Raw genomic sequence first — 25,611 nt, forward strand, 5'->3', positions numbered from 1 at the left:
CCGCTGGTGAACTTCCATAACAGGGAATAAATTAAGTTAAATATAATAGGAAGGCAGCTGGAATCTTAGGCAACTTAAATACACACACGTTGTTGCTCGTGGGAATGTCCCAAAAGCGACAACCAGGATCAAACAAAGAATTGTAAACAGTTGAGGCTCGATAATAAGTTAAGTGAGGACTCAACCTTCGTGTCCAAGATCGGTGGGCGACGAACTTCGTAGCACCCACAAGCAGCACTTCACACTCCAACCGCGCGTGCACGACGCCAGCGGCTCCAGCCCAACTCCGCGCTACGGGGGCTTGCTTGCTGCTCCACGCTAACAGACCGCCTGGACTGCTGGTCCGTCTGCGACTGCTGCTACGTCGCAATTGAGCTGCTGGTGCGTCTCCCACTCACTGACTTCCTTCGGATGAACGGCGTCCCAGAGGCGCTGGCTCGGACCCAACCAAGCAGAGGGAACACAACCTAGATCTCTACACAGGAAGGAACCGACCCAAATACACGTGAGAGACGACCGACTGAACGACCAACCAACGGTCGTCCCCACTGGTACTGGCTGAGCGGACCTCACTGGGGCTCCGAGCCCAACTGCACTGATGCTGCGTCGCGACTGTCCTGCTGGTCCTTCTCCAACTGACCTCCAGACACACGACGACTCGGAAATACTATCGGTCGCCCAAAGATAGTACAACAGTGCACTTATCTATATGCGCTGCTGCTGCGGATTACGGGCAGGCAAGGCAGCAATTCAGTGACACCAGTAATTGAAATTAAAATGAAGAGGCGGCACTCACTAAACGATTTTGTAATACTCCTGTGGGAAGTGTAGATATCGATTTGGGTAAGACCTTTGGCCAGCTGTTGTTTGTCATTTTCTGTTTGTCGAACTAGTCACCTGTGGGATAATTATCTTGTTATTTGTTAATTTACGGTTACTAGCCACCGAGCTTAGTTGATTCCGTCTGTATGGCTGGTTGGTAACTGCCGCTATTTACTTTTCTGTAACCTTGCTTTGGTGTTTTATATGTCAGATGTGTATGATTTAATGCAACTGTTTTCTACTAAATCCCATCTGAGAAAATTTAAGAGACACCGCCTAGAGGGGACCTTTAGTATACGTTTAATCTGCTGTTGTGCTCGGCCATTGCGCTGTATTTAGGCTTAAGAACTTCCCTAACAGTTACTAGTTTCTGTAAATCCTGAAGCACCTTCACAAGCAGTAAAGTTGTAACACGGCCCTGGGCCGCTAATTCTAATGCTCTGTATATGTCGTAATAGCTATTAAGAGTCCTTTTAGTGTTATTATGTCTACTTAGCATTTGGTCGCTGTTACCCGTAAACAGGTCTTTATGGCTGAAGCTTCTTTTTCATTACTGAAAACTGAGCTTGAAATTGTATTACATGATATGGCTTCTCCTTGGTTGTTATTTGTCATTGGTCCTTCAGCCGTTTTTGCAGTTGCTAAGAATAATTATCTGACTGGTCTTGACCAGGAATTCCCTTTCAACAACTTTTACTCAAACTGATTAACACTTTTAATTATTTTGATTTCGCGGCGAAAGAGACTTGTCGTTGGGCGTTAAGCCGTTCGTGCAGTTCTTAAGTATAGTCAATTTATGTTCTGAAATTTTTTGTTAATGAGCAACAGCATAGGGCGATTACCAATTTGCGAGCAACTCCTTTGTACCTGAATTACTTCATAATTTGATTTTGTTCTTCCTATGTCAGAGGAGCTTTATTATTTTTTAATTATCATCTTACACTCATGCATTTAGAGGTTTGTATTTAACTGTGTAGTTTCTCATTGTAAAAAATTCAATTTTTTATCAGTAAATTTTTGTTCTAGTATATCGTATTTTTTGGTCCCAGTGTCTTTCCACTTCCTAAGATTAGCGATTTTTGAGGAGTTGATACTTTAATGTGTACCGCTTCACAAAATATAGCCTGTACACTTAATGAATTGGAATCGTGAAACTTTATCTTTTGAAAAGCAAACCGTAACGATTATAGAAAAGAAAGTTATTGAAAAACTCTTAGTGATGATTACGATCTCCACTGCCTGACAAAAAAAGAGAAACATTGGCAAGACAAGGTCGGATATCATTGAGGCTTCGGACATGTACAGATCACTAAATGGTTCTCTGCGACACGAAGAACAGCCAACAGAGTGTATTACAGTTGTTTGTGTTTAGTGTTACCAGTCCTGGTAGCGTCTGTAAGAGGCGTGAATGGACTCAGGTGTTGTGCGATAACTGTGAAGGACACGGAGATGCCATGTACTCTTGTGAATACAGCGCCTGACAAAGTTTCAAAGGGGCCTCACGGTGCGTTTCCACTTGGCCGGCTGGGCAAATTGCGCAATATTCAGATTTGTGTGGGGCACTCGTATGAAGCGATGGCTCGATGTTCGACTGCGTGGGAACGTGAGGGCGCCGTCGAAGTTCCGATCGATCTCGACTCTCCCTTACAAGGGAGAATCGTCATGCTGTGCACCAGACTCGTTGTAACGCCTTCACATCAGTACCTGCCATCCGAGTACAATTAATGGGCTATCTGCAACATTCTGTGTCCCTCCGCTCCATTGGCTGGAAATTAGCAGCAACCGCACTAGGGAACTACCATCCCTTTTGCAGACTGTCGTTTGCACCACAACACAAACGGCTGCGTTTGGATCTGTGCCGTGACTGGGAAGCATGAACTGCTGATGAATATCGTCACACTGTGTTCACCAGCTGAGCCGTCGCTGGCTCATGCTATGTGTTGGATAAACCTTGGTTGCTATTCTGTGTTTAGTCTCCTACAGTTATCGCGATTATGCTGTTATCCTCTCTTTCCACGGGTGGCAGCAGCGGTGTGTATCGATATTCACACCTTGGACTCTCTTTGGTCCGGCGCTTATAGTTTCCAGCTGGGCTGTGTAAGGGCAGTTGGTCAATTGGGATGGAGCAGCGAAAAATTTCCGCGGCGCATAGTTTGGCCGGGCCCACTTGCAGCCTCTATGCGGTGTCGGAGTGTGTAGCGCTGTTCCGACTGCTATGAGGTTCGTGGGTCGCCGATCCAGGACATGAAAGTTGAGTTTTGACTGAATCTACCAGCAAGTCAGGACTGTTCACACTGTGTCGTTTGGAGTTCGTTGTCGGCTGTTGGGATATTCCCGCGGGCAACAGTGTGTGTTTTCAAGTTGGCAAGTTTTAGCCACCCTCCGGCGGAGTTTAACTGTACTCGGTTATTTGGATTGAAGTGCACCAGCTGAATCTTCTGCCTCGTGGCCGTTAACATTCCGGTTACCTGCCCTGGCCGTTAACATTCCGGTTACCTGCCCTGGCCGTTGACGTAAATTCAGGCAGTGTATTTTGCTCATCATGTTGTCGCTGTCCAGCACAGAGTGTACTTTGACAACTCAATGTATGATTGGTTGTGGGCGCCAATACCTTCTACGTTGTTCCACTGAACTCCCTATTGTGTGCTGTTTGGGTGAAGCGGAGGTTATCTTGTCACTGGGTCCGTTGACTGTCTGTTGGTTGGATCGTCATCAGATCGACAATGGTTGGGCCGACTGCCTGTCTCACCTAAGCGAGCGTCAGTGTTTGAATTCCAGGTCGACTCTCGGAACTTCTGAGCGCCCTTGGATGTACTGCCTTTTCTTGCTTGTTCTTGTTGTTTGTACTTGTATGGCTTCTAGCCGATCTTTAGATTAAGGTTGTTTTGCCCGTAAGACGTCAGATGGTTTGGGCCTTCAGCCTAATTTAAGAACTGTTTTATGTAAAGCCTTTGGCATTTTTAAAATAAATGTTATTGAGTCTTAAGTGTTGGGCCTTCAGCCGATTTTGAATTTCAGTTGTTTGCTCTTAAAGTGTCAGATTCTTTGGGCCTTCAGCCTAATTAAGGAACTGTTTTAAGATAAGGCTTTGCCTTTTAAATTTCTGATTTTGGTTGAGCCTTAAGTTATGGACTTTCAGCGGTTTTTAAATTAAAGTGGTCTTGCCCTTAAGGCATGAGATTGTACGGCGCATTCAGCCACTACTTAAGTTTCAAAACTAAATCTCTGTTTTTTTAAATTTTTCTTGGCTTTTGTAATGTTTGATGAAATAAAAGGTTGTATGTTCGAGTGAAATTGACAGCCGATTATTTTGGCCCCTTTCCACAACTTAAACTACGTGTCCTGTCTTGCGGATTTAGCGGGGGGTCTCACAAACCAATCATGGTTCTGCACAAACCTGGCTAATCATCGTTGGCAAGTATGGTGGCGACGTGGCGTCAGGTCTCTCTCTTCAATTGTTTGGGAGAGGCACAACTATGTTGATTCTGGTGCCATGGTTCGTGCAGACATCGGTCATGACTTTACGTCATTGTAGTTACTGAGATAATTTAGACACCAAAATGGAACGTTGCGTGCATCTGCATCCAGCTTTCTCGTGTAAGACTGTGTCATTTTTCAACAGGACAATGGTCGTACACATACTAAACATTCTGTATGATGTGTCTGCGTGATGTTCAGGTGCTCCTACGTACAGCAAGATTCCCAGATCCATCCCTGATAGACATGTGAAACCGGCTCAAAGTCAATTGTGTCGCAGTTCTAACATCCAGGATATCAATGACCAGTTACAATTATGGGCCACCTTGCCTCAGGAGAGAACGTAATAACTTTGTGACACCCTTCCCAGTCCAATCAGTGCACGAATCCAGCCAATATGTGCAACGTCATCCTGATCTACATCTCCATCTGCAAAAGCACACGGAGTGGCCGAGCGGTTCTAGGGGCTATAATCTGGAACCGAGCGTCCGCTACGTCGCAGGTTCGAATTCCGCCTCGGGTATGGATGTGTGTGATGTCCTTAGGTTAGTTAGGTTTAAGTAGTTCAAAGTTCTGGGGGACTGATGACCTCTGCAGTTAAATCCCATAGTGCTCAGAGCCATTTGAACAATTCTGCAAACCACCTTCGCAACAATTCTCTATTATTCGACTCAACAGCGCGCGGAGAAAAGGAACACCTATATCTCCCCGTCCGAGCTGTAATTTCCCTTATTTTATTCTGATGATGTTTCTCCCTATGTAGGTCGGTGATAACCAAATATTTTCGGATTTCGCGGAGAACACTGTTGATTGAAATTTCGTGAGAAGGTCCCGCCGTAACGAGAAACGTCTTTTTTTAGTGAAGTCCACCCCATATCCTCTATCATGTCCGCGACACTCTCATTCCTTATCGATAATACAAAACGTGCTGCCCTTCATTGAACTTTCTCGATGCACTCCCTTAATCCTATCTGGTAAGGATCTCCAGCCGCGGAGCTGTAGTCCGAAATGAGAGGGACAAGCGTAATGTAGGCAGTCTCTTTAGTAGATTTTTAGCATCTTCTGAGTGTTCTGCCAATAAAACGCATTTTCTCGTTCGCCTTCCTTACAATATTTTCTATGGGGTCTTTCCAATTTAAGTTGTTCGTGTTTGTAATTCCTAAGAATTTAGTAGAATTTACGTACTTTAGGTGTGCTTTATTTATCGTTTAACCTAAGTTTAAGGGATTCCTTTTACCACTCATGTGGATGGCCTCACACTTTTTCATTATTTAGGGTCAATCGCCAATTGTCGCACCATACAGATATCTTATCTAAATCGTTTTCCAATTCATTTTGATCCTCTGATGACTTTACTAGATGATAAACGACAACATCATCTGCAAACAAAATAACCCTGGTGTAGCGGGCATTCGATGCTACGTCTACGTAGACATTCTGCAATTGCCTATGAATGTCTGTGATGTTCTGCTTTTCCGCAGAAAGAAACTCAATGGCGGCTCTGTGCTTGGAGTGCACCTCCGTTACAAACGCCATTTGGAAGGTTATGTATAGCACCGCCACCTATCGGAACTTCATGAAAACATAGGATCTGAAGCAGGAATATTCCACGACGTATCGGAACAAGTTCTGCGTGTTTTTAATCGAAACTGACCGAGAAAAAATGTCTTTCATTACTAATTGAACGCCCCTCGTCTGAAAGCGCGAGCTATTAAAATAAACTCGCCTGCAAGGAATATGGCTATCACTCTATTTCAAAAGGGCTCATGTGCGAATATGAGTTCAATATCTCAAGGGACAGACAAAAAGTACATTCAGTCGTTGATTGCAAAGCTGTTTAGATCTCAATGCACATCATACCGCTTGGGGATCTACGGCAACCGTTGTAGATGGGTCCTACACAATGGAACTAATTAAACTTACAGGTCAGTGAAACCTAATGGCTATGTGCCAAAATTGTCCGTAATACTTTTAACAGACAATCAGTGAAACGGGATCTCCGTGCACAAACTACTAGCTTGGTGCATAAGATTGTAGCGTTTTTGTTTTGTATGGTTACATTCCGATTGCTATGGGCCATTTTTTGATTGTCAGTTTTTAAAAAATAGTTCAAATGGCTCTGAGCACTATGGGACTTAACATCTGAGTTCATCAGTCCCCTAGAACTTAGAACTACTTAAACCTAACTAACCTAAGGACATCACACACATCCATGCCCGAGGCAGGATTCGAACCTGCGACCGTAGCGGTCGCGCGGTTCCAGACTGTGGCGCCTAGAACCGCTCGCCCACCAAGGCCGGCTGTCAGTTTTTATTTGTAGATCATTGTTGCTATTTGAAATTACGCATTGTCGTTTTATCGTTTGGAGATTGTGAGTGTAGCTGCGGATGCTAGAAAATGGAGTGCCAAGTGGAGAAATCGGAACATTGCAGACTATTCTTCTGTTTGAGTTCACTACAGGCGTGACAGAAGCGAAGGCAGCCGGAAACATTTGCGCCATGTATGGGGATAACACCAGAGGAGAGGGTGGAAATAAAATGGTTTTCTCGTTTTAAGGAAGATCGTTTTGACAATAGTGACTCTCCACGTTCAGGGAGACCTTTGTTGTTTGATAAAGATCGTTTAACCGCCTTAATGACCCACTTCAGTGTACTCGAAAACTGGCAGATAAGATAAACTGTGATCATTCCATCATCGTCCGACATTTGGATGCAATGGAGAAGGTTCAAAAATTGTGTGTAAGGGGATCGCATGATCTAAGCCAAGATCACAAGAATCAGTTGGTGGCCATTTGCGTATTTCTGCTAGCTCGTCATTACTTGGCTCGTCAACAACACCGATCTTTCCTGTCCTGTGTCGTTACTGGTAACGAGAAATGGTCTTTATGGTAACGTAGGGACAAGAAAGAAATCGTTGAGCCCAAACAAAGCGGCAACTCCTCGTACAGAGACCTGCGCGCATCCGCTGAAGATAATGTTATGTATCTGGTGGAACAGCAACGAGGTGGTGTACTATGAACTGCTTCTCCGAGGTGTAACCATCACTGCCAGACACTTATTGTCAACAACTGAGACTCACTGCAGACGCAGTACAAGAAAAACGACCAGGAAGAAGGCGTGAAATGCTGCTCCTCCACGATGACGCCCGCCCGCATTCTGCTAGACTGACAAAAAACACTCTGCAGAAGGCGGTCAGGGCAGTCATTCAGCACCATCCCTATTCACCTGATCTTGCGCCCTTGGGTTTTCAGCTTTTCCACTTTCTGTCGAACAATCTCCAAAGAACTTCCTTTCCGGACGAAAATGAGCTCCGAATATGGCTCGGCGAGTTCTTCGCCTCAAAACCACGTGATTTCTACGTAGCGGAATCGAAAGGTTACCCCAGCGTTGGCAGACTGTTGTAAATAGTGAAGAAGAATATACTATTGTTGGCTAAAGCCTCTGTTCTGTGTATCTGTTCTTTAAGGAAAACCGCTACGAACTCATTCAGCACTTAAAAGTATAAAGCCGTCACCGACGAATCCTATCCGTACAAGAAGCCGAATGGACTGCACCGGTAGTCTTCTACCGTTATTATCAACTGGTGATTGTAAGACCTCTAGCAGTAAAAACTTTTTGATATTGCGTTCCAGTCGTCTCAGAATGGATAAATACAGGCACTGTATGTTTTGCGATTCGACCTGCAAAACAGTGGCAAGTTCTAGTAACAATGATGGAGGTGGTTAACAATCAAGCGTGCTTCTCACGAGAGAGGCTCGACATTATTGAGATGTTGTCCCTGTCGCGGCCATGGGACATGGAACAATTTATACTCCTGCTGGCACAACTAGTGCTGGACGATTCACAGGGGCTGTTTGTGCGTCCAGTCCATAAACCTCATTTCTGTGCAATAAAATTGTAGCCAGCATCTCAACAAATACAAACACTCTGATAATCCTATAACAAAGCTAACTAACTTAATTTCTGTTTCCTATTATGTGTATGTATTTGGATGAGTGACTCTATATCTACTGTGAGTTCAAATGTACCTTGCGTTAACCCCAGGATGCACATACAGGGCCTCCGAGGCCCTTTTATGCCTTCATTTTTAAAGAAATTCTGTAATTTTATGTTTGATTTCAAACTGCTTTCCAGTTCTCTTTCACTAACACTGTGACATTCCTCCTGTCAAGTCTGAATGAGATACCTTTTTAAGTTTTTTGTATAATTTAATACGTTTACCCATATAACGTGAATGCATAAGCAGGGCTTCAGAGGCCCTCACACATTTATAAATGTTCTTTAGCCTATATTGTCTTCAATATTTGTTTGGAAGCAGTTATTAATTCAACAATGACTGTAGTGGTATTTCCAGCAAGAGGAGTGCCAACAGCAGCCGTATCTGTAGTAGTAATGGTATAATTAAAAAATAATACACACTACTTTCACATATTGGCGATGTCGGTGTATTATTGATATTTTTGCTACCAAATGTTTTATTATTGCATAGTATTGTTATCCTATGCTGCTCTTGTCAGCCTCATTGTTACTGTAGTTTGTTTGTTGCTTCAAGGCCCATATTGTTACGAGTATGACTCGTTTAGTGCTGCACAAGCTGCTGTTAGAGTGGCACGCCTTTTGCTATGGCTTCGACACGCAAAGTAAGAGAGTCAGTACGTGCAAATGCAACTAATTTTGAAAGTGTTGTGGCTCAATGGTTTGAAGAAGATGATTATTGCGAAGAAGGAAATATTTTTGAAGATGCAAGTAGTGTAGAATCAGCCAATGAACCTGCAGATGTGAATACTGAGGCAGATGACAGTCCATCCGATAATATTACTTCATCAGAGTCAGAAAATGAAGAACCATCGCAAAAAGGTATAGAAGACCACACATACATTAGTCGGAATGGAACGATTTGGAAATTCGATCATCCAGCAACTTTTCGTACTCCTGTCCATAATATCGTAAAGAAGGCACCTGGTCAAGCCTGTGGTTTGGATTCCTGGGACTATTTCATCTCCAAGGAAATACTAGAGGAAATCATCAACTGCACAAATATTGAAGGCAGAAGAGTGGCTGCTTTACATGGTAAGACGTGGAAAACGTTTCGCTTGCTGGAATGGAGGGTTTTCTTGGTCTTTTACTGCTTTCTGGTGTTGAGAACAGTTGGGATGTCCCTATTAGAGAATTATTCTTGGATGAAAAGGCAAATCCTACATATAAGGCCACCATGTCAGTAAATAGATTCGCAGATATAAGGAGGATGATTAGATTTGATGACAGGCGTACCCGTGAAGCTCGATCTGCAGATGACAAACTTGCAGCTGTTCGCTATGTATGGGAACTATTTCTTGACAAGTGTAGAAATAGAATGATTCCCAATGATTCGCTCACAGTTGACGAACAGCTAGTCCCATTCCGTGGAAGATGTAGCTTCACCCAGTATATGCCCTCTAAACCAGCCAAGTATGGCATAAAAATATTTTGCTTATGTGATGCTACATCTGTATATGCTTTAGATGGAATTGTTTACACGGGAAGGAAGACCCATGAACCTATTCAGAAAAATCTTGGATTGAATGTGGTGAAAGATCTTGCTAAAAGCATTGAATGATCATCAAAAAATATTACTGTTGACAACTTCTTTACTAGTGTGCAGCTGGCAGAAGAGATGCTTCAGAAGCAAATTACAGTGGTGGGAACAATAAACAAAATAAACCAGAAATTCCTAATGAGATGAAACCATCTGCCTCAAGAGCGATTCATTCCTCTTTGTTTGCATTTAGAGGTGACATTACAATGGTGAGCTATGTTCCCAAAGAGAAAAAGTCTGTAGTTCTCATTAGCACAATGCATCACGACAGAAACATTGATGAAACTCATCCAAAAAAGAAACCAGATATAATAAAGTTCTATAACTGTACGAAGGGTGAAGTAGATCAAATGGACCAGAAAATTCGTTATTACACTTGCAAGAGACAAACAGGAAGATGGCCATTTGCATTATGGATGAATATGATGGACGTCGCAGCAATGAACAGTGAAATTTTATTTTCTGCCCAACATCTGACATACCATAGTGGAAGAAGTGATAAAAGGTGTTTGTTCCTCTACTCTCCATTTAGCAGAGGAAATGGTAAGACCGCTAATGGAACTTCGTATTCAGATCCCTAATCCTCCAAAGAAAATCGTTGATGCCATGCAAAGATGTGGTGTTCAAAAAGATGTCATATTGCCGAACCATCTACTTGTTTCAGGAAAAAGAAGAAGGTACAATTATTGTCCATATAATAAACTCAGGGAAAGTTCTGTGACATGCATTAAGTGTAAAACCAACATTTGTAAGCAACATAGTGGCGTTCTTTGTGCTTCTTGTTTGTCACATGTTGAAAACTAAGAAAAATCCAATTTTATGTGACAATGAATAATAACTTTTTGTCAAAATATTGCCTATATACATAATATTGTGAATAATGAGTTTGTTTTAATCGAAGAAATTAAAATGTAAACTGCAACTTATAAGTGAATTAATAAAATTATTTTTATATGTTGTGTGTAAATGGATGTAACTAATAAAAATTCACTCTTAGAGTTTTTTAAAAAAATTAATAAAATGTTAATCAGGCAAACCAGGTCCTGTTACTGTATCTTAGGAATCTGTCAATGTGACAACAAATTTGAAAGAAATAAAATTACCTCCAAAGAATGATTATATGAAAAGAGGAATATTTTAAATTAGGGCAGTGCCTTGGAGGGCCTGCATATGCATTCATGTGTGTTTTCGGCACCATGCGTCCTAGGGTTAAAGAGCAGCGGCTGGAGGAGCATTACAAAAAGCAAAATAGTTTTACCTGGGCGCTGTACAAAAGACCGTTGGTGATTAAAAGACATATTTAGGTTGAACACTATATATCAACGCGTAGTAGAAGCAGCTTATACCGTTAGTTAAGATAGCCGTGGACACTGCGGTGCTAAGAAAGAACTCAGTAAGTATTAATAAGACGGAGTTCCTTGTTGGGCAGAATTTCCATTGTTCGTGAGTTGTAGTGGAGGTGAAAACTAGCTTTTAATCAATACAAAAACTATAAAACGTCAGAATATGTTTAGAAATACAAACAACCATATAAGTGCGAAAAGAAGTAGAAGGCAAAAGAAAACATGGAAACACCTCTGTGCTTTGTAAAAGAAATAGGTTAGTTTCAGTGAAATATTTTAGGAAAGCAAGTAATTCTATATTCAGTGTCGATTACGTGTGATAGGGTTAGAGGATTTCAGACACAAAATCCACAATGCTACAATGAAAATTCTCTTAAATCCTTTGTTATATGAAGAACTACAGAAAGGAATAAAAAATTATGGCGAATAGAACCCCTGCAAAAGATCGAATTCATTATTCTCATAAAAAAGAACTGACCTGTTGTGAGCCTTTAGCCAAATACGATGAAGAAAGATGTCGGAGACGAACAACGCTAATATGGAAACCAGATAAAGACTAAAATGAAACGAAATTTATCGACCAATTTCATTGTACTTGTTTCTAGCAAACTTAGTTCCATAGAAACGAAATACTAACGGTAACAAATACCTAGATTGAAACAAATTGGATTTCCTTTCAGAATTTGCATTAGGATTAATTAATTCATACATATAGCAAGATACAGGACGATTCATAGGTGTTGTTACAAACTTTCAGGGACGACGGAGAAGAGAAAACGTATCAGTTTGAGGAATTGGATTTTGCTCCGAATACGACTGAGTTGAAACTTATAAGGGAAAATCGTGTTAATACCTTTGACAGTGGAATACATGTACCAGCACCATTGTTGCTTGGGTTAGTAACGCTCACGGGAGGTAATATGGATCAAAACAATAAAAAAGTCTAGTAAGCGTGGGCTGTAAAATACAAGCCTTAAGAGGTATGAGCACTCCTCCATCTTCGATACTATGGAAAACATCTCTTCTACTGCTAACTCTTTGGTTTTCATATTTTTGGACGAGATAGTAAAAAGCAAAACAAGTAAAAAATGTCCAATAAATATAGGACCTAAAGTGCGTATCTTAAGAGCTATGAGCACTTGTTCATCTTCGCTATTGTGAAACACATCTTTTTTGCTGTACAGGTGCCCATAGCTCTTAAGGTACGCATATTAGAGCCCATATGTAGTAGACTTTTTTTCTTGTTTTGGTCCAGACTTCCTTCTCTAAAAACATGGAAGCGAAAGAGCTTGCTGTAGAAGAAATGTGTTTCACATTACCGAAGATGGATCAGTTCTCACAGCTCTTGAGGTAAATATTTTAGAGCCCATATTTAGCGGAAATTTTTGTTGTTGTTTTGGCCCGTAATAGCAGCTATGAAAGTTGCCTATTCTACAGTCTTAACAACAACAGTACCGGTATATGTACTCGTATTCGACTGTTAGAGATATCAGATCGATTTTCGCTTATAACTTTCTACTCGGTTGTCCCCGGACCAGGATTTCTTACCTCAAATTGATGCATTTACTCTTCTTCATAATCCACGAAAGTTTGTACTATCATCACGGAATCACCTTCTTTAATTAAGCTTCAGAGATAAATTTCTCAGACCACAAAACTTTACTTCTAAATAATTATGAAAAATCAGCCTCATTTGCACAAACTACCTGGTGTTTACCTAGGTTTCAGCGTGGGTGACCACGCCTTCTTCAGAACAAATATAAAACAGCTTGGCTAAATGTTAGGCATAGTCAAAGGCTAAAATCAACACCTACAGCGGCAATTATTCTGTATTGTCGTTCTTTCATAGTACAATTACGTCGAGCAAACCTAGTGAGCCAGTTGACCGCTCCGTGTTTAAAGGAAAAATCTTTGTGCTTGTATGTCGCGTTTAAAGTAAAAAGTTTTGTGCTCATGTGTGGTGTAGCACGACTGGAACTGGATACAGTCTTTCTTACTTTCCTTTTACAATTTGCCGGCCGCGGTGGTCTCGCGGTTCTAGGCGCGCAGTCCGGAACCGCGCGACTGCTACGGTCGCAGGTTTGAATCCTGCCTCGGGCATGGTTCTGTGTGGTGTCCTTAGGTTAGTTAGGTTTAAGTAGTTCTAAGTTCTAGGGGACTGATGACCACAGCTGTTAAGTCCTGTAGTGCTCAGAGCCATTTGAACCATTTTTTTTTACAATTTTTTTCTTTTGTTTTGACTGTTGGTTGACAATTTTGTAAGTGCTTTAACATGAATAACAGTGAAAAAAGCAAACGTGCAAAATTAAGTGGGGCGGCATTTCGGAAATTATCGAAGGAAAAGCGAGAACGAGAAGCCAATGCTCTAAAAACGATTGTCAGAGTAGATAAATTTTTCACAAATAATGTTGCGGGTTCGACTTCGAGTTGAAGTAGTATGGATGATATTTCTGGCGCTGCATCTGTTGTGAAAGAAGTAAATACAGACGAAACAAAAGTTAAAAATGAAGAATAGCAAGTTGTTCATGATTTCGAGTTTCACAAAAAACTAGGTGTCAAGTCAGACATTACAAAAAGAAATAACATCGTTAGTGATGATCCTGCAGAAGGGTGTGTCAATGAATCAACAATCGACATTCTCTTACAACGTGGCATTAATCAAAATTGTAACGGTGATTTTTCTAATTCAAGAAGATCAGTAGGCGATAAAACCAGATATTTGAACATAAATGTATTTTACCGTAAACTTTTAAATGGTGAATCAATTTCGCATGATTTTCTAGTATACTCCTGTAACACCGGTGTTGTATTTGTACACCATGTAAATTGTTCGGAGGTAAGGCCGCCATTGCTGCTAACGATATTGAAGATTGGAAAAATGTTTCCAATATTTTACCTCATCATGAGAATTAACTTGAACACGAAAATATTGAGTTATCAATCTTAACAAGAAAAAAGTCACTTGGAACAATAGATAACCATTTCGAGTCATATGTTGAGGCAGAACAAATGTACACGTTGTAAGGTTCCATTCATTACATAATGGTTAATGTATGATTTATCTTGAACTTACAGCCGAGTTTGATCCTCTTCTCGCAGAGCACATTGAACGATATGGGAAATCACAGCAGGGACGTACAAGTTATCTTTATTTAACAATTTGTGATGAAATAATAGAGCTTCTTTCTGAGCGAATAAAAATAATTATAATAAATGAAATAAAACAGGCCAAATATTTCTCTATAATAGTAGATTCTACTGCGGAAATTTCACATACTGAGCAATTATCTATCATACTAAGATACGTGAACGAGAATGGTGAACCTGTTAAACGTTTCCTTCTGTTTTTACCAAACCCGGGTCACAAGTCCGAAAACTTAGCTGAGGCCGTACTAAAAGTCCTGTCTACAAATTCCATTGATATTACTGACTGTAGAGGCCAGTCATATGACAACGCAAGCAATATGTCAGGAACCTACACTGGTTTGCAGACACGCATTAAAGAACGAAATACGAAAGCGCATTATGTGCCTTTTGCAGCACATTCTTTGAATTTAGTCGGCAGTAGTGCTGCAAGCTGTTGTCGGAAAGCACGTTCATTTTTCAGTGTAGTGCAAAACCTTCATAATTTTTTCTCTGCTTCGACACAGCGCTGGGATAAAATTCTTTCTTTTATGAAACCAGGAAGCAAAACGGTAAAAAGTTTATCAAAAACACGTTGGTCAGCAAGAGAGGAAGCGTGTGTAATTCCATATGACAACTGGGAGGGCGTTATCAATGCCCTCTCATATTGCCAATAATACGTTTGAAAAACCACTTGTGCGAAATGAGGCTTCCGATTTACTCAGTGAACTCAGCAGACTAAAAACAGTATTAATGATGCCAGTTTGGAAGGTCATACTCCAGAGATTTAATAGTGTAAATCTGAAATTGAAAAGTGTAAATATTGATACTAAAATAGTACATGGATTATATGAATCACTTGTAAGATTTATTGCATTTATTCGTGGCATGTTCGACTATTATGAAAATAAATCCATGGAGATTGAGACTGAAGTAGACTATGAATGCACCTACAAAAGATCACGAAAACCCAAACTTCATAATGACGAAGAAGCGGACTCTGAAGAAGTTTTTTCTGGCTGGAAGGGAAAAATTTAGAGTCGAAACATTTCTCCCGGGACTCGACAACTTGTACGCCGAATTAGTGAGGAGGAAGAAAGCTATAGAATACTGTTGGACTCCTTCACAGTTTTCAGTAACCTTAAGAACAGTTCACCTGACGATATTGCTCAACGTGCATCAAAACTCCAAGCGTCATATGACACAGATTTAGAGCCGTCTTTCCATAGTGAATGTGTACATTTCGCGGGACTTTTGAAATCTTCTGAGATTCGTGATGTACCAGTCGAATGGAGTAAATTTTTACGTGAACAGGGGTTACAGTCCGTGTTTCAGAATGTCGATATTGCTCTTAAAATATTTCTATGTATGGCACTGATATACCAGTCGAAATGAGTAAATTTTTACGAGAAGAGAGGTTACAGTCCGTGTTTCCGAATGTTGATATTGCTCTCAGAATATTTCTATGTATGGCACTGATATACCAGTCGAAATGAGTAAGTTTTTACGAGAAGAGAGGTTACAGTCCGTCTTTCCGAATGTTGATATTGCTCTTAGAATATTTCTACGTGTGGCACCTGCAAATTGTTCAGCAGAACTCTCGTTTTCGGCTCTTGAAGGACAGAAATCGTACCTACGTTCTACGTTGTCTGAGGAGAGATTGAACGCCTTGTCCATTCTTCACATCGAAGCTGACGTCCTAACTGATAACTGTCTGAACTATGAAGATATGATCAACGAGTTTTCTGCCGTCAAAGCCAGACACAAACTTTGATGGTTGGTGATTTTGTTTATTTATTTATATTGATTTTAAAAACGTAAGATTATAACACTTTTATTATAACTTGAGCACATTCACAGACTACGTATTACCTGTTTATTTTACATTTGTCGATGGCAGAACGCGGAACTAAACCTCGTTTACGTGCAGACGTGACCTAAGGCCCTCGATAATACTAAACAATACCCAGGCCGCTCGGCGCTGTAGAGTCAAGTCATACTAATACTGTAGTATATTAAAACTGAAGCGTATTCTTGGTGTCTGCCGAAATGTATACTTACCGCGGAAATATACGTTATCGGAGAGCGCACTCAGATGAAAAAGTGTTAATAAACAACGTAGTTCAGTTCTGTCGATAAATACGTAAAAGCTTTGCTAATACCGTTAGAAAGAGCTATGGTGAGAGCAGGAGCTGCAGTACAAAACTATTCAGCCCATACATGGATTACAGGTGTTGTGTACACTTATTATGCAGCATCTAGCTTCGCAGACCCTAATGTTTTACACGTTAACTATTATATTATAAAACAAGTTTGATTTTTCCATACTAGTCTGTGAAATTATGTAATAGCAAATCCAGTTCTGTGTTTGTTCGTCTGTATTTAGTTATTAGTTCGTGCACCGAAATCTCCATTTCATTTTCATTTATTACGCTTTCCTATAGATTCACGTATTAATACCGAATGTGCTTTTTTTTGTAATCTGCTACACATTAAAGTTATTAGATCGTAAGACGACAGTGTAATTTTAATTTTGAACTCATCTCTGTAAAAGTACGTATTAATTTCTAATGTATGACACGTTCGCTTCGGTTTTTAGATTGTAACATACATTTTTTTAATTTTCATTTCCAATGTTTTCGTCTAAAAGAACATATTAAAAGTGAACGTATAACAAAAATCCGTTGTCTCCTACACGCTCTGCTGAATTTTTAGGCCATAAAAGAAAAGTTATTTACCTTGTGTTCGTTTCTGTTGTCTTTCGACAGAAGAATGTGTTAACAGACTGCAGTGTCTAGTTTGTTTTGTCCGCCGCCGCACACCAAGTACAGTTCAGGAACGATATTACACTTTGATTGAACGTGACTAGACCGCTGACGCGTCCTTCAGAACAGCAAATAGCAGAGTACAGAAACAGCTCACAGCGCTCTACCCAAAACGGCGATTGTGAAGCTGTCGGCTAATAGTTATTATTTAAAACATTTTTTTTATTGGGGGGGGGGGGGGCGGGGACCATATAATATGGTGTGCCTAGGGGCGCAAAATTTTTTAATCCGCCACTGGATATGTAAACTGCGCAGCTCTGTCATTGCGTACCGTAGCGTGAAGCGATATATATGAAAGTCTTCAAACTTACCTTTATCCAAAAAGCAGGTTTCTGAACATAGATTCCTAATTAAAATTGTATAGACGAAGTCCCCTTTGCATCCCCCAAGCCTGTAACAGGAATTTTGAAATATTTCATATATTATTTTGAGGACTGATCTTGTCGTCTTTGCCTGAATCACGTGGTTCTTATGCACGCAGATAAGACTTGTACCTGAAGAGGACAACTTAGGTCAGACGTTCACTTGAATGAAAGCTGACCTTGGTAATTGGCTTATGCATATAACAAATATACTACCATATTTAAAAGATTCCGTTGCATCTCTCCTACTCGTATGTTACGAACTGTAAGACCCACTTTTTTCTTAGGAAAGCTGCCTCCAAATTTCAGGCTCGTCTGACACTCGAAATTAATACAAAAATGTCCAGTGTCTGATTTAAAATTGCCGCTTGTCTTAAAATAGCCACATATTCGTTGCCGCGGGAAACCTATCTCTGTCTGGCAACACAGGATTCAAGTGGGAGCACCAGTGCACCGGCGGGACGAACGTGAGCTGCGGGGACTCACAGGCTCGCTAACACTCTCTGCCGCCCGCCCCGCCATCACAAAGCCACAACACGGTCTAGCCTAAAATGATGCGTCATTGCAGTCTACGGTGACAGTGAACTTGAACTGAAAACTATTTTTGTTAGCAGATACTTTCGCAATGGAAAAAAATGAAAGGTATTTGTATGATGCAGGCTATAAACTGAAAGTAATAGCATATGCAGAAGAACACGGAAACAGAGCAGCTGAGTTACATTTCGGTCCTCCATCAACAGAAAAAACCATTCGCTAGTAAATAATAGCTGAAAACAATGGGGAAGACTAAATATGCAAATGGAGTACTGAATGCAAAATGGTTAAAATTAGGAGATGACGAAATGGATTCAAGGACGCAGTCAAAATGGCATTGGAATTAATACAACAATTATACAAATACACGATCGTAGCCGAGTGCTACAGCGGAACTTAACAGACCTTAAGGAGACTGCCTACTCTAGGCTTGTCCGACCTCTTTCAGAATACTGCTGCATGGTGTGGGATCCTTACCAGAGAGGATTGACGGAGTACATCGAAAAAGTTCAAAGAAGTGCAGCACGTTTTGTATTATCACGAAGTAGGAGAGAGAATGTCACTGAAATTATACAGGTTTTGGGATGGACATAATTAAAACTACGGCGTTTTTCGTTGCGGTGGAATCTTCTCACGAAATTCCAATCACCAACTTTCTCCTCCGAATGCGAAAATATTTTGTTGACTCATACATAGGGAGAAGCGACCGCCATGATAAAATAAGGAAAATGAGAGGTCGTACGGAAAGATATAGGTGTTAGTTCTTTCCGCGCGCTATACATGATTGGAATCATAGAGAATTGTGAAGGTGGTTCAATGAACCCCTCTGGCAGGCACTTAAATGTGACTTGCAGAGTAATCATGTGGATGTTAGATGTAGGTGAAGTTGGTTGTTTCTACAGGTTTATGAAGAGTCATGGACGTAGCATGCGAACCAAAACCAAAATATGTCAGAAAATGCCACTATAGTACGAAGAGAAAATATTATCTTTCCATCGCTTTACTATTCAACTTCGAAAGAAAACTGATGTGGAACTAAGCCAAGTAGAGAATATGGACGAAACGCCTCTGATATTTGGTGCGCCGAGTAGCAGACCTGTTGCCATGTAACTACAAAACAAATGGACCTGAACAAATGCACTACACTGTTGTTCTTCCATGTTGTGCTGACGGTACTAAACTTAATTCAATGACCATTTTCAAGCGCACAAAAACGCCAAAATCTTCTGAAGTACCGCCAGGTGTTGTTCTTCACGTACGTGACGAAGTTTGGATGGACGAGGCTGGCTGTGTTATTATGAATTAACCAAGTGTGGCAGAGAAGGAAACGAGATTTATTGCAGAAGAGTTCTCTTCTTTTGCTAGATCGATTTAGTAGTCACCTGAAAAATTCTATGAAAGAGAAATTGAGACATGGAACTACAGAGCTTGCTGTTATTCCGGAAGGACTTACTTCACAATTACAATCTCTTGATGTCTCTATAAATAAACCATTTACAGAGTATATGAGACAGGAATGCCATGGAACAAAAGGAGATGGATGAAAGGCAACATGAATTCACGCCGAAGGGAGTTTTGAAACGAGCCACAATGAAAGAAGTGTGTCAGTGGATAAAAGAGTCGTGGTCTAGAGTGAGAGAATAGATTATTGTTAAATCTTTCAAGATGTTCGGCAGAAGTAAAGGTCTCGACAGCAGTGAAGAGCATCTTATATATGAAGAGGACGACGAAGAGGAAAGCGAAAAAGTAGAAGAAAGTTCAAATGATAATTTTGAGGGATTTTAAAGCTCAATTCGGTTTTATGACTAAGAATATTTTGTCTGTCTTTGCAATCTAACAGTAAAAATGGAGAAAATATTTTTTTAAAATGCTTATAAATTATGTTGCATATTATAGTACGTAAAATACTGTATCATCTGACTCCGTTCGTCAGGACAGTCTTACAGCACGACTTGTGGTCTTACAACAAGCAGATCTTATTCTTCTTGTGGAAATTACGATCACAAAGAGATAAAGCAGTATCGAGCGCTCTAACAGAAAGAATAGCTAATGAAGGTCATGGAGATATATTCCGCCTTTGCTACTGCATCGAAAACTGTCTGTTTTTTGCCATACTCGCTTTGCTTTTTTTATGAAGCATCTTCATTGGGCTGTATTACATGTGTTTTTTATAAGCAGGATGCTTCACAATCCTTGTTGCACACTTCTAGACGTTGCAGAGGGGGCTTACTAGATCAAGTTTTATACAGGAACCACGCCCGGAAGCCTCATCCAACCGCGCTACAGAGCGTCAAAGTTATAGGCGCCGGCGCCTGTAGATGTATGTATGTATATACAGAAGGAATCCATGATATGTTGCAAAATTTCAAGGATGGTAGAGAAGACGAAGTTTGAGGTAAGCGTCCCGCTGTTGGAAACGAACGAGTCGAAAGTTGCAAGCGAAAATCATTCTCATACCTCTGACAGTGGAACACATGTACCAGTACTGTTGTTGCTAAGAATGTAGGGTGCGCAACTTTCAGAGGTGGTAGTAGGGACCAAGAAAAGAAAATAAAATGCCTAGTAAACATAGGCTCTAAAATGCATAACTGAGGAGCTATGAGCACCTGCTCCTCTTCGCTAGTGTGAAACACATCTCCTCTACCGAACAAGTCCTCATAGCTCTTACGGTATGCATTTTACAGCCCATGTTTACTGGACATATTTTCTTGTTTTCCTACCCTACAATCTTAGAAACAACAGTCCCGGTACATGTATTCCACTGTCTGACGTATCAGAATGGTGTTCGCTTGTAACTTTCGACTCGTTCGTATCTAGAAAGGGACCCTTACCTCAAATTGATAGATTTATCCGTCTCCATCAACCGTGAAAGTCTGTTATCACCATGGAATCACCCTGTACATACATACATTCAGAGGCGCCGGCGCCTGTAAGTCTGACGTTCTGTAGCGTTCCTGGATGACATTTCAGGACATGGGTTCCCACAACTTGATCTACTAAGTCCTCTCTGGAACCTATAAAAGTGTGCAAGAAGAATTATGAAACTCACTGTACACAGTTTGTCTCAAACTTTTTGCGTCGAATTGAAGCGGGTGACAATAGGTCCACAACCGATTATATTAAGATACGGAACGAATGGCCGGAAATGTATATTTATTGTGTCATGTACATACCCTGCGTACATCGCATAACAAGAACGTAGCTCATAGTAATTTTCAAAGTGATGACCGGCAATCTCAGTGAATACATGGCAACGGAGCCGGCCGTTGTGGCCGAGCGGTTCTAGACGCTTCACTCTGGAACCGCGAGGCTGCTACGGTCGCAGGTTCGAATCCTGCCTCGGACATGGATGTGTGTTCTGTCCTTAGGTTAGTTAGGTTTAAGTAGTTCTAAGTTCTAGGAGACTGATGACCTCAGATGTTAAGACCCATAGTACTGAGAGCCATTTGAACCATTTGGCGACGGCGCCTTTCTCTCTAAAAGACTCCTGCTGTCTGTTGTAACAGGAGACAGGCAGCTTGGATCCTAGCAAACAGGTCATCATCCGTTTCTACCGGGGCTTTCGTAGCTACAGCAACGTTTTAACCCGAAAGGAAAAAGTCGAGCGGTGTGAGATCCGGCGATCGAGTTAATACTATCGAGCGGTGAGGTCACGTGTTGTTTAGCTGCTCCTACATTATTATCGAAGTGGGCTGGTGCACTGTTGTGCTAACAGCACATCTTTTCTCGGACGGTAAGGGGTACAGTCTTCAAGAACAGTGACAGCACATCTAGCAGGAACAATCGAGACTGGCTGTAGTCGCTTTGAACAGTTACTGTGAGCTATGTTGCTGTTATGCTGTGTACGCTGTACATGTCCATAACACAATAAATATGCATTCTGACCATTGGTTTCCTAACTGAAAGTAATTGGTTATGGACACCTATAACCTGTTTCAGTTTGACCGAAAATTTTCGAGCACCCTATGTCATTCAGGCATATGTAGTAATTACAAGTATATTACTACATTACGTTTACTCATGTCTTTCTTTTGTTTTTCAGCTCAGAGAACTTATGCAGGAAAAGTTTCGTGAAGTTAAAACAACGTTTGGCGTTACTTCTCATTACCAATGTTGCTAGTCCACGTGTGACGTTTCGGAGATGTGTTTACTAAGCTCTCTTATTCCAGACAGCAGATTTCCGGCGTTTTTTCCGCCCACATTTATTGGAACACTTCACTTGCACTTTTCAATGTGCGTTGAACGCGTATGTGTTTACAGTATATGGTGTTGCCAACTGCCTCTGTGTTTCTAAATTTCCTCTCTTGTTTGTGTTGTATGTATAGTTTGCTATTTGTTCATTTCTTGTGTGTGTGTGTGTGTGTGTGTGTGTGTGTGTGTGTGTGTGTGTATGTGTGCCTACGAATTTCCAAGCAACTAAGGAGAACGGCGGAAAACGAAGAAATGAAGTCTTCGAATATACAGTACTGGCCATTAAAGTTGCTACACCAAGAAGAAATGCAGATGATAAACGGGTATTCATTGGACAAATATATTATACTAGAACTGACATGTGATTACATTTTCACGCAATTTGAGTGCATAGATCCTGAGAAATCAGTACCCAGAACAACCACCTCTGGCCATAATAACGGCCTTGATACGCCTGGGCATTGAGTCAAACAGAGCTTGGATGACGCGTACAGATACAGCTGCCCATGCAGCTTCAACACGATACCACAGTTCATCAAGAATAGTGACTGGCGTATTGTGACGAGCCAGTTGATCGGCCACCATTGACCAGACGCTTTCAATTGATGAGAGATCTGGAGAATGTGCTGGCCAGGGCAGCAGTCGAACATTTTCTGTATCCAGAAAGGCCCGTGCAGGACTTGCAACAGGCGGTCGTGCATTATCCTGCTGAAATGTAGGGTTTCGCAGGGATCGAGTGAAGGGTAGAGCCACGGGTCGTAACACACCTGGAATGTAACGTCCACTATTCAAAGTGCCGTCAGTGCGAACAAGAGGTGACCGAGATGTGTAACCAGTGGCGCCCCATACCATAACACCGGGTGATATGCCAGTATGGCGATGACGAATACACGCTTCCAATGTGCGTTCACCGCGATGTCGCCAAACACGGATGCGACCATCATGATGCTGTAAATAGAACATGGATTCATCCGAAAAAATGACGTTTTACCATTCGTGCTCCAGGTTCGACGGTGAGTACACCATCGCAGGCGCTCCTGTCTGTGACGCGGCGTCAAGGGTAACCGCAGCCATGGTCTCCGAGCTGATAGTCCATGCTGCTTCAAACGTCGTCGAACTGTTCGTGCAGATGGTTGTTGTCTTGTAAACGTCCCCATCTGTTGACTCAGGGATCGAGACGTGGCCGCACGATCCGTTACAGCCATGCGGATAAGATGCCTGTCAACTCGACTGCTAGTGATACGAGGCCGTTGGGATCCAGCACGGCGTTCCGTATTACCCTCCTGAACCCACCGATTCCATATTCTGCTAACAGTCATTGAATCTCGACCAACGCGAGCAGCAATGTCGCGATACGATAAACCGCAATCGCGATAGGCTACAATCAGACCTTTATCAAAGTCGGAAACGTGATGGTACGCATTTCTCCCCCTCACACGAGGCATCACAACAACGTTTCCAGGCAACGCCGGCCAACTGCTGTTTGTGTATGAGAAATCGGTTGGAAATTTCCTCATGTCAGCACGTTGTAGGTGTCGCCACCGGCGCCAACCTTGTGTGAATGGTCTGAAAAGCTAATCTTTTGCATATCACAGCATCTTCTTCCTGTCGGTCAAATTTCGCGTCTGTAGCACGTCATCTTCGTAGTGTAGCAATTTTAATGGCCAGTAATGTAGTAATAAAATGGATAAAGACATTTGCGTTGATGGTAGCTTTTGCCGAGACTCTTACACGAAGCAATTTTAGTGGAAAATACGCACAACAATAATCTATTTAAAACTTGAAATGACTTTCCTGAATGATGCGTGAAGTATCGTTGAGATAAGAGAGTGTAAAGTGGCGAGGCAAAGCAGGAGACTCACGGCGCGCGGCGGCTGCTCCATGCTGCAGACGCGGCTGTCGGGGCCTCGGCGGACAGCTGGCGGCTGACTGCTGGAGGCGCGGGCGGCGCGACCCGCCCACTGACCCGCGCAGGACGCTGAGCGGTGCCTGTGTTTCGTTATCTGTCACCAGTCAGAGCGGCTCTCACAGCTTAATACGGCAGGCGCGCTAGCTAGGCGTCGCGAGATTTTTATCTCAACTCGACACCACTCTGGCCCGCCATCTGGTAACGATTTCCCAAAAGCTTCTCACCTGCATCGCGTTTGAAATGTTACTCTGCTTCTTATCTCTTCTTTCCCAATGTACGAGTTTACTTTAATTCAATACTGTTAAGTATAAGGACCTTGTGGATAACATCGGAAGTTCACTGAGGCTTTTTGCGGATGATGCTGTAGTATATCGAGAGGTTGTAACAATCGAAAATTGTACTGAAATGCAGCAGGATCTACAATGAATTGGCGCATGGTGCAGGGAGGCAATTGAATCTCAATGTAGACAATTACAATGTGCTGCGAATACATAGAAAGAAAGATCCTTTATCATTTAGCTACAATATAGCAGGTCAGCAACTGGAAGCAGTTAATTCTATAAATTATCTGGGAGTAGGCATTAGGAGTGATCTAAAATGGAATGACCATATAAAATTAATCGTCGGTAAAGCAGATGCCAGACTGAGATTCATTGGAAGAATCCTAAGGAAATGCAGTCCATAAACAAAGGAAGTAGGTTACAGTATACTTGTCCCCCCACTGCTTCAATACTGCTCACCGGTGTGGGATCCATACCAGATAGGGTTGATAGAAGAGATAGAGAAGATCCAACGGAGAGCAGCACGCTTCGTTACAGGATCATTTAGTAATCGCCAAGCGTTAAGGAGATGATAGATAGACTCCAGTGGCAGACTCAGCAGGAGAGACGCTCAGTATCTCGGTACGGGCATTTGTTGAAGTTTCGAGAACATACCCTCACCGAGGAGTCAAGCAGTATATTGCTCCCTCCAACATATAGCTCATGAAGAGACCATGAGGATAAAATCAGAGAGATTAGAGCCCACACAGAGACATACCGACAATCTTCCTTTCCACTAACAATACGACACTGGAATAGAAGGGAGAACCGATAGGGGTACTCAAGGTACCCTCCGCCACCCACCGTCAGGTGGCTTCCGGAGTATAGATGTAGATGTAGAGGTGAATGGGAAGAGAAATGGAAAGTAATCGCTGTAAACATTCGTATCTATTTCTCTACAACTAGGAATTACGCTACTGTAGAGTTATAGCTTTAGGGAACCCATGTAAATATTTTTTCTCATTTTATTATTTGATTTTATTAGTTATATTCAGTAATGAATGTCAATTCATTTGCCTACACTCCTCTGCAGAACTTAACAACGAGATAGATAAAGTCAGATAAAATATTAACTACTCAGTGGTATTTGCCGAGCGCTCTAAGGCGCTGCAGTCATGGACTGTGCGGCTG

At 41.7% G+C, this 25,611-nt stretch overlaps 1 protein-coding gene across 1 annotated transcript in view; it reads right to left on the reverse strand.

The window, feature by feature from the left end:
- LOC126456369 (esterase E4-like) overlaps positions 1–24,390 on the reverse strand; it is a 210,112-nt gene extending 185,722 nt beyond the window's left edge. Inside the window, exons 1-2 of the mRNA XM_050092123.1 lie at positions 24,385–24,390; positions 24,114–24,254 (exon numbers count right to left, since the gene is read on the reverse strand). Of these exons, the coding sequence (XP_049948080.1) occupies positions 24,114–24,254; positions 24,385–24,390 (147 nt within the window). The remainder of the gene's footprint in view (positions 1–24,113; positions 24,255–24,384) is intronic.
- Positions 24,391–25,611: the final 1,221 nt, after the last annotated feature.

Source organism: Schistocerca serialis, chromosome 2, assembly GCF_023864345.2.
Source record: "Schistocerca serialis cubense isolate TAMUIC-IGC-003099 chromosome 2, iqSchSeri2.2, whole genome shotgun sequence".
NCBI lineage: Eukaryota > Metazoa > Arthropoda > Insecta > Orthoptera > Acrididae > Schistocerca > Schistocerca serialis.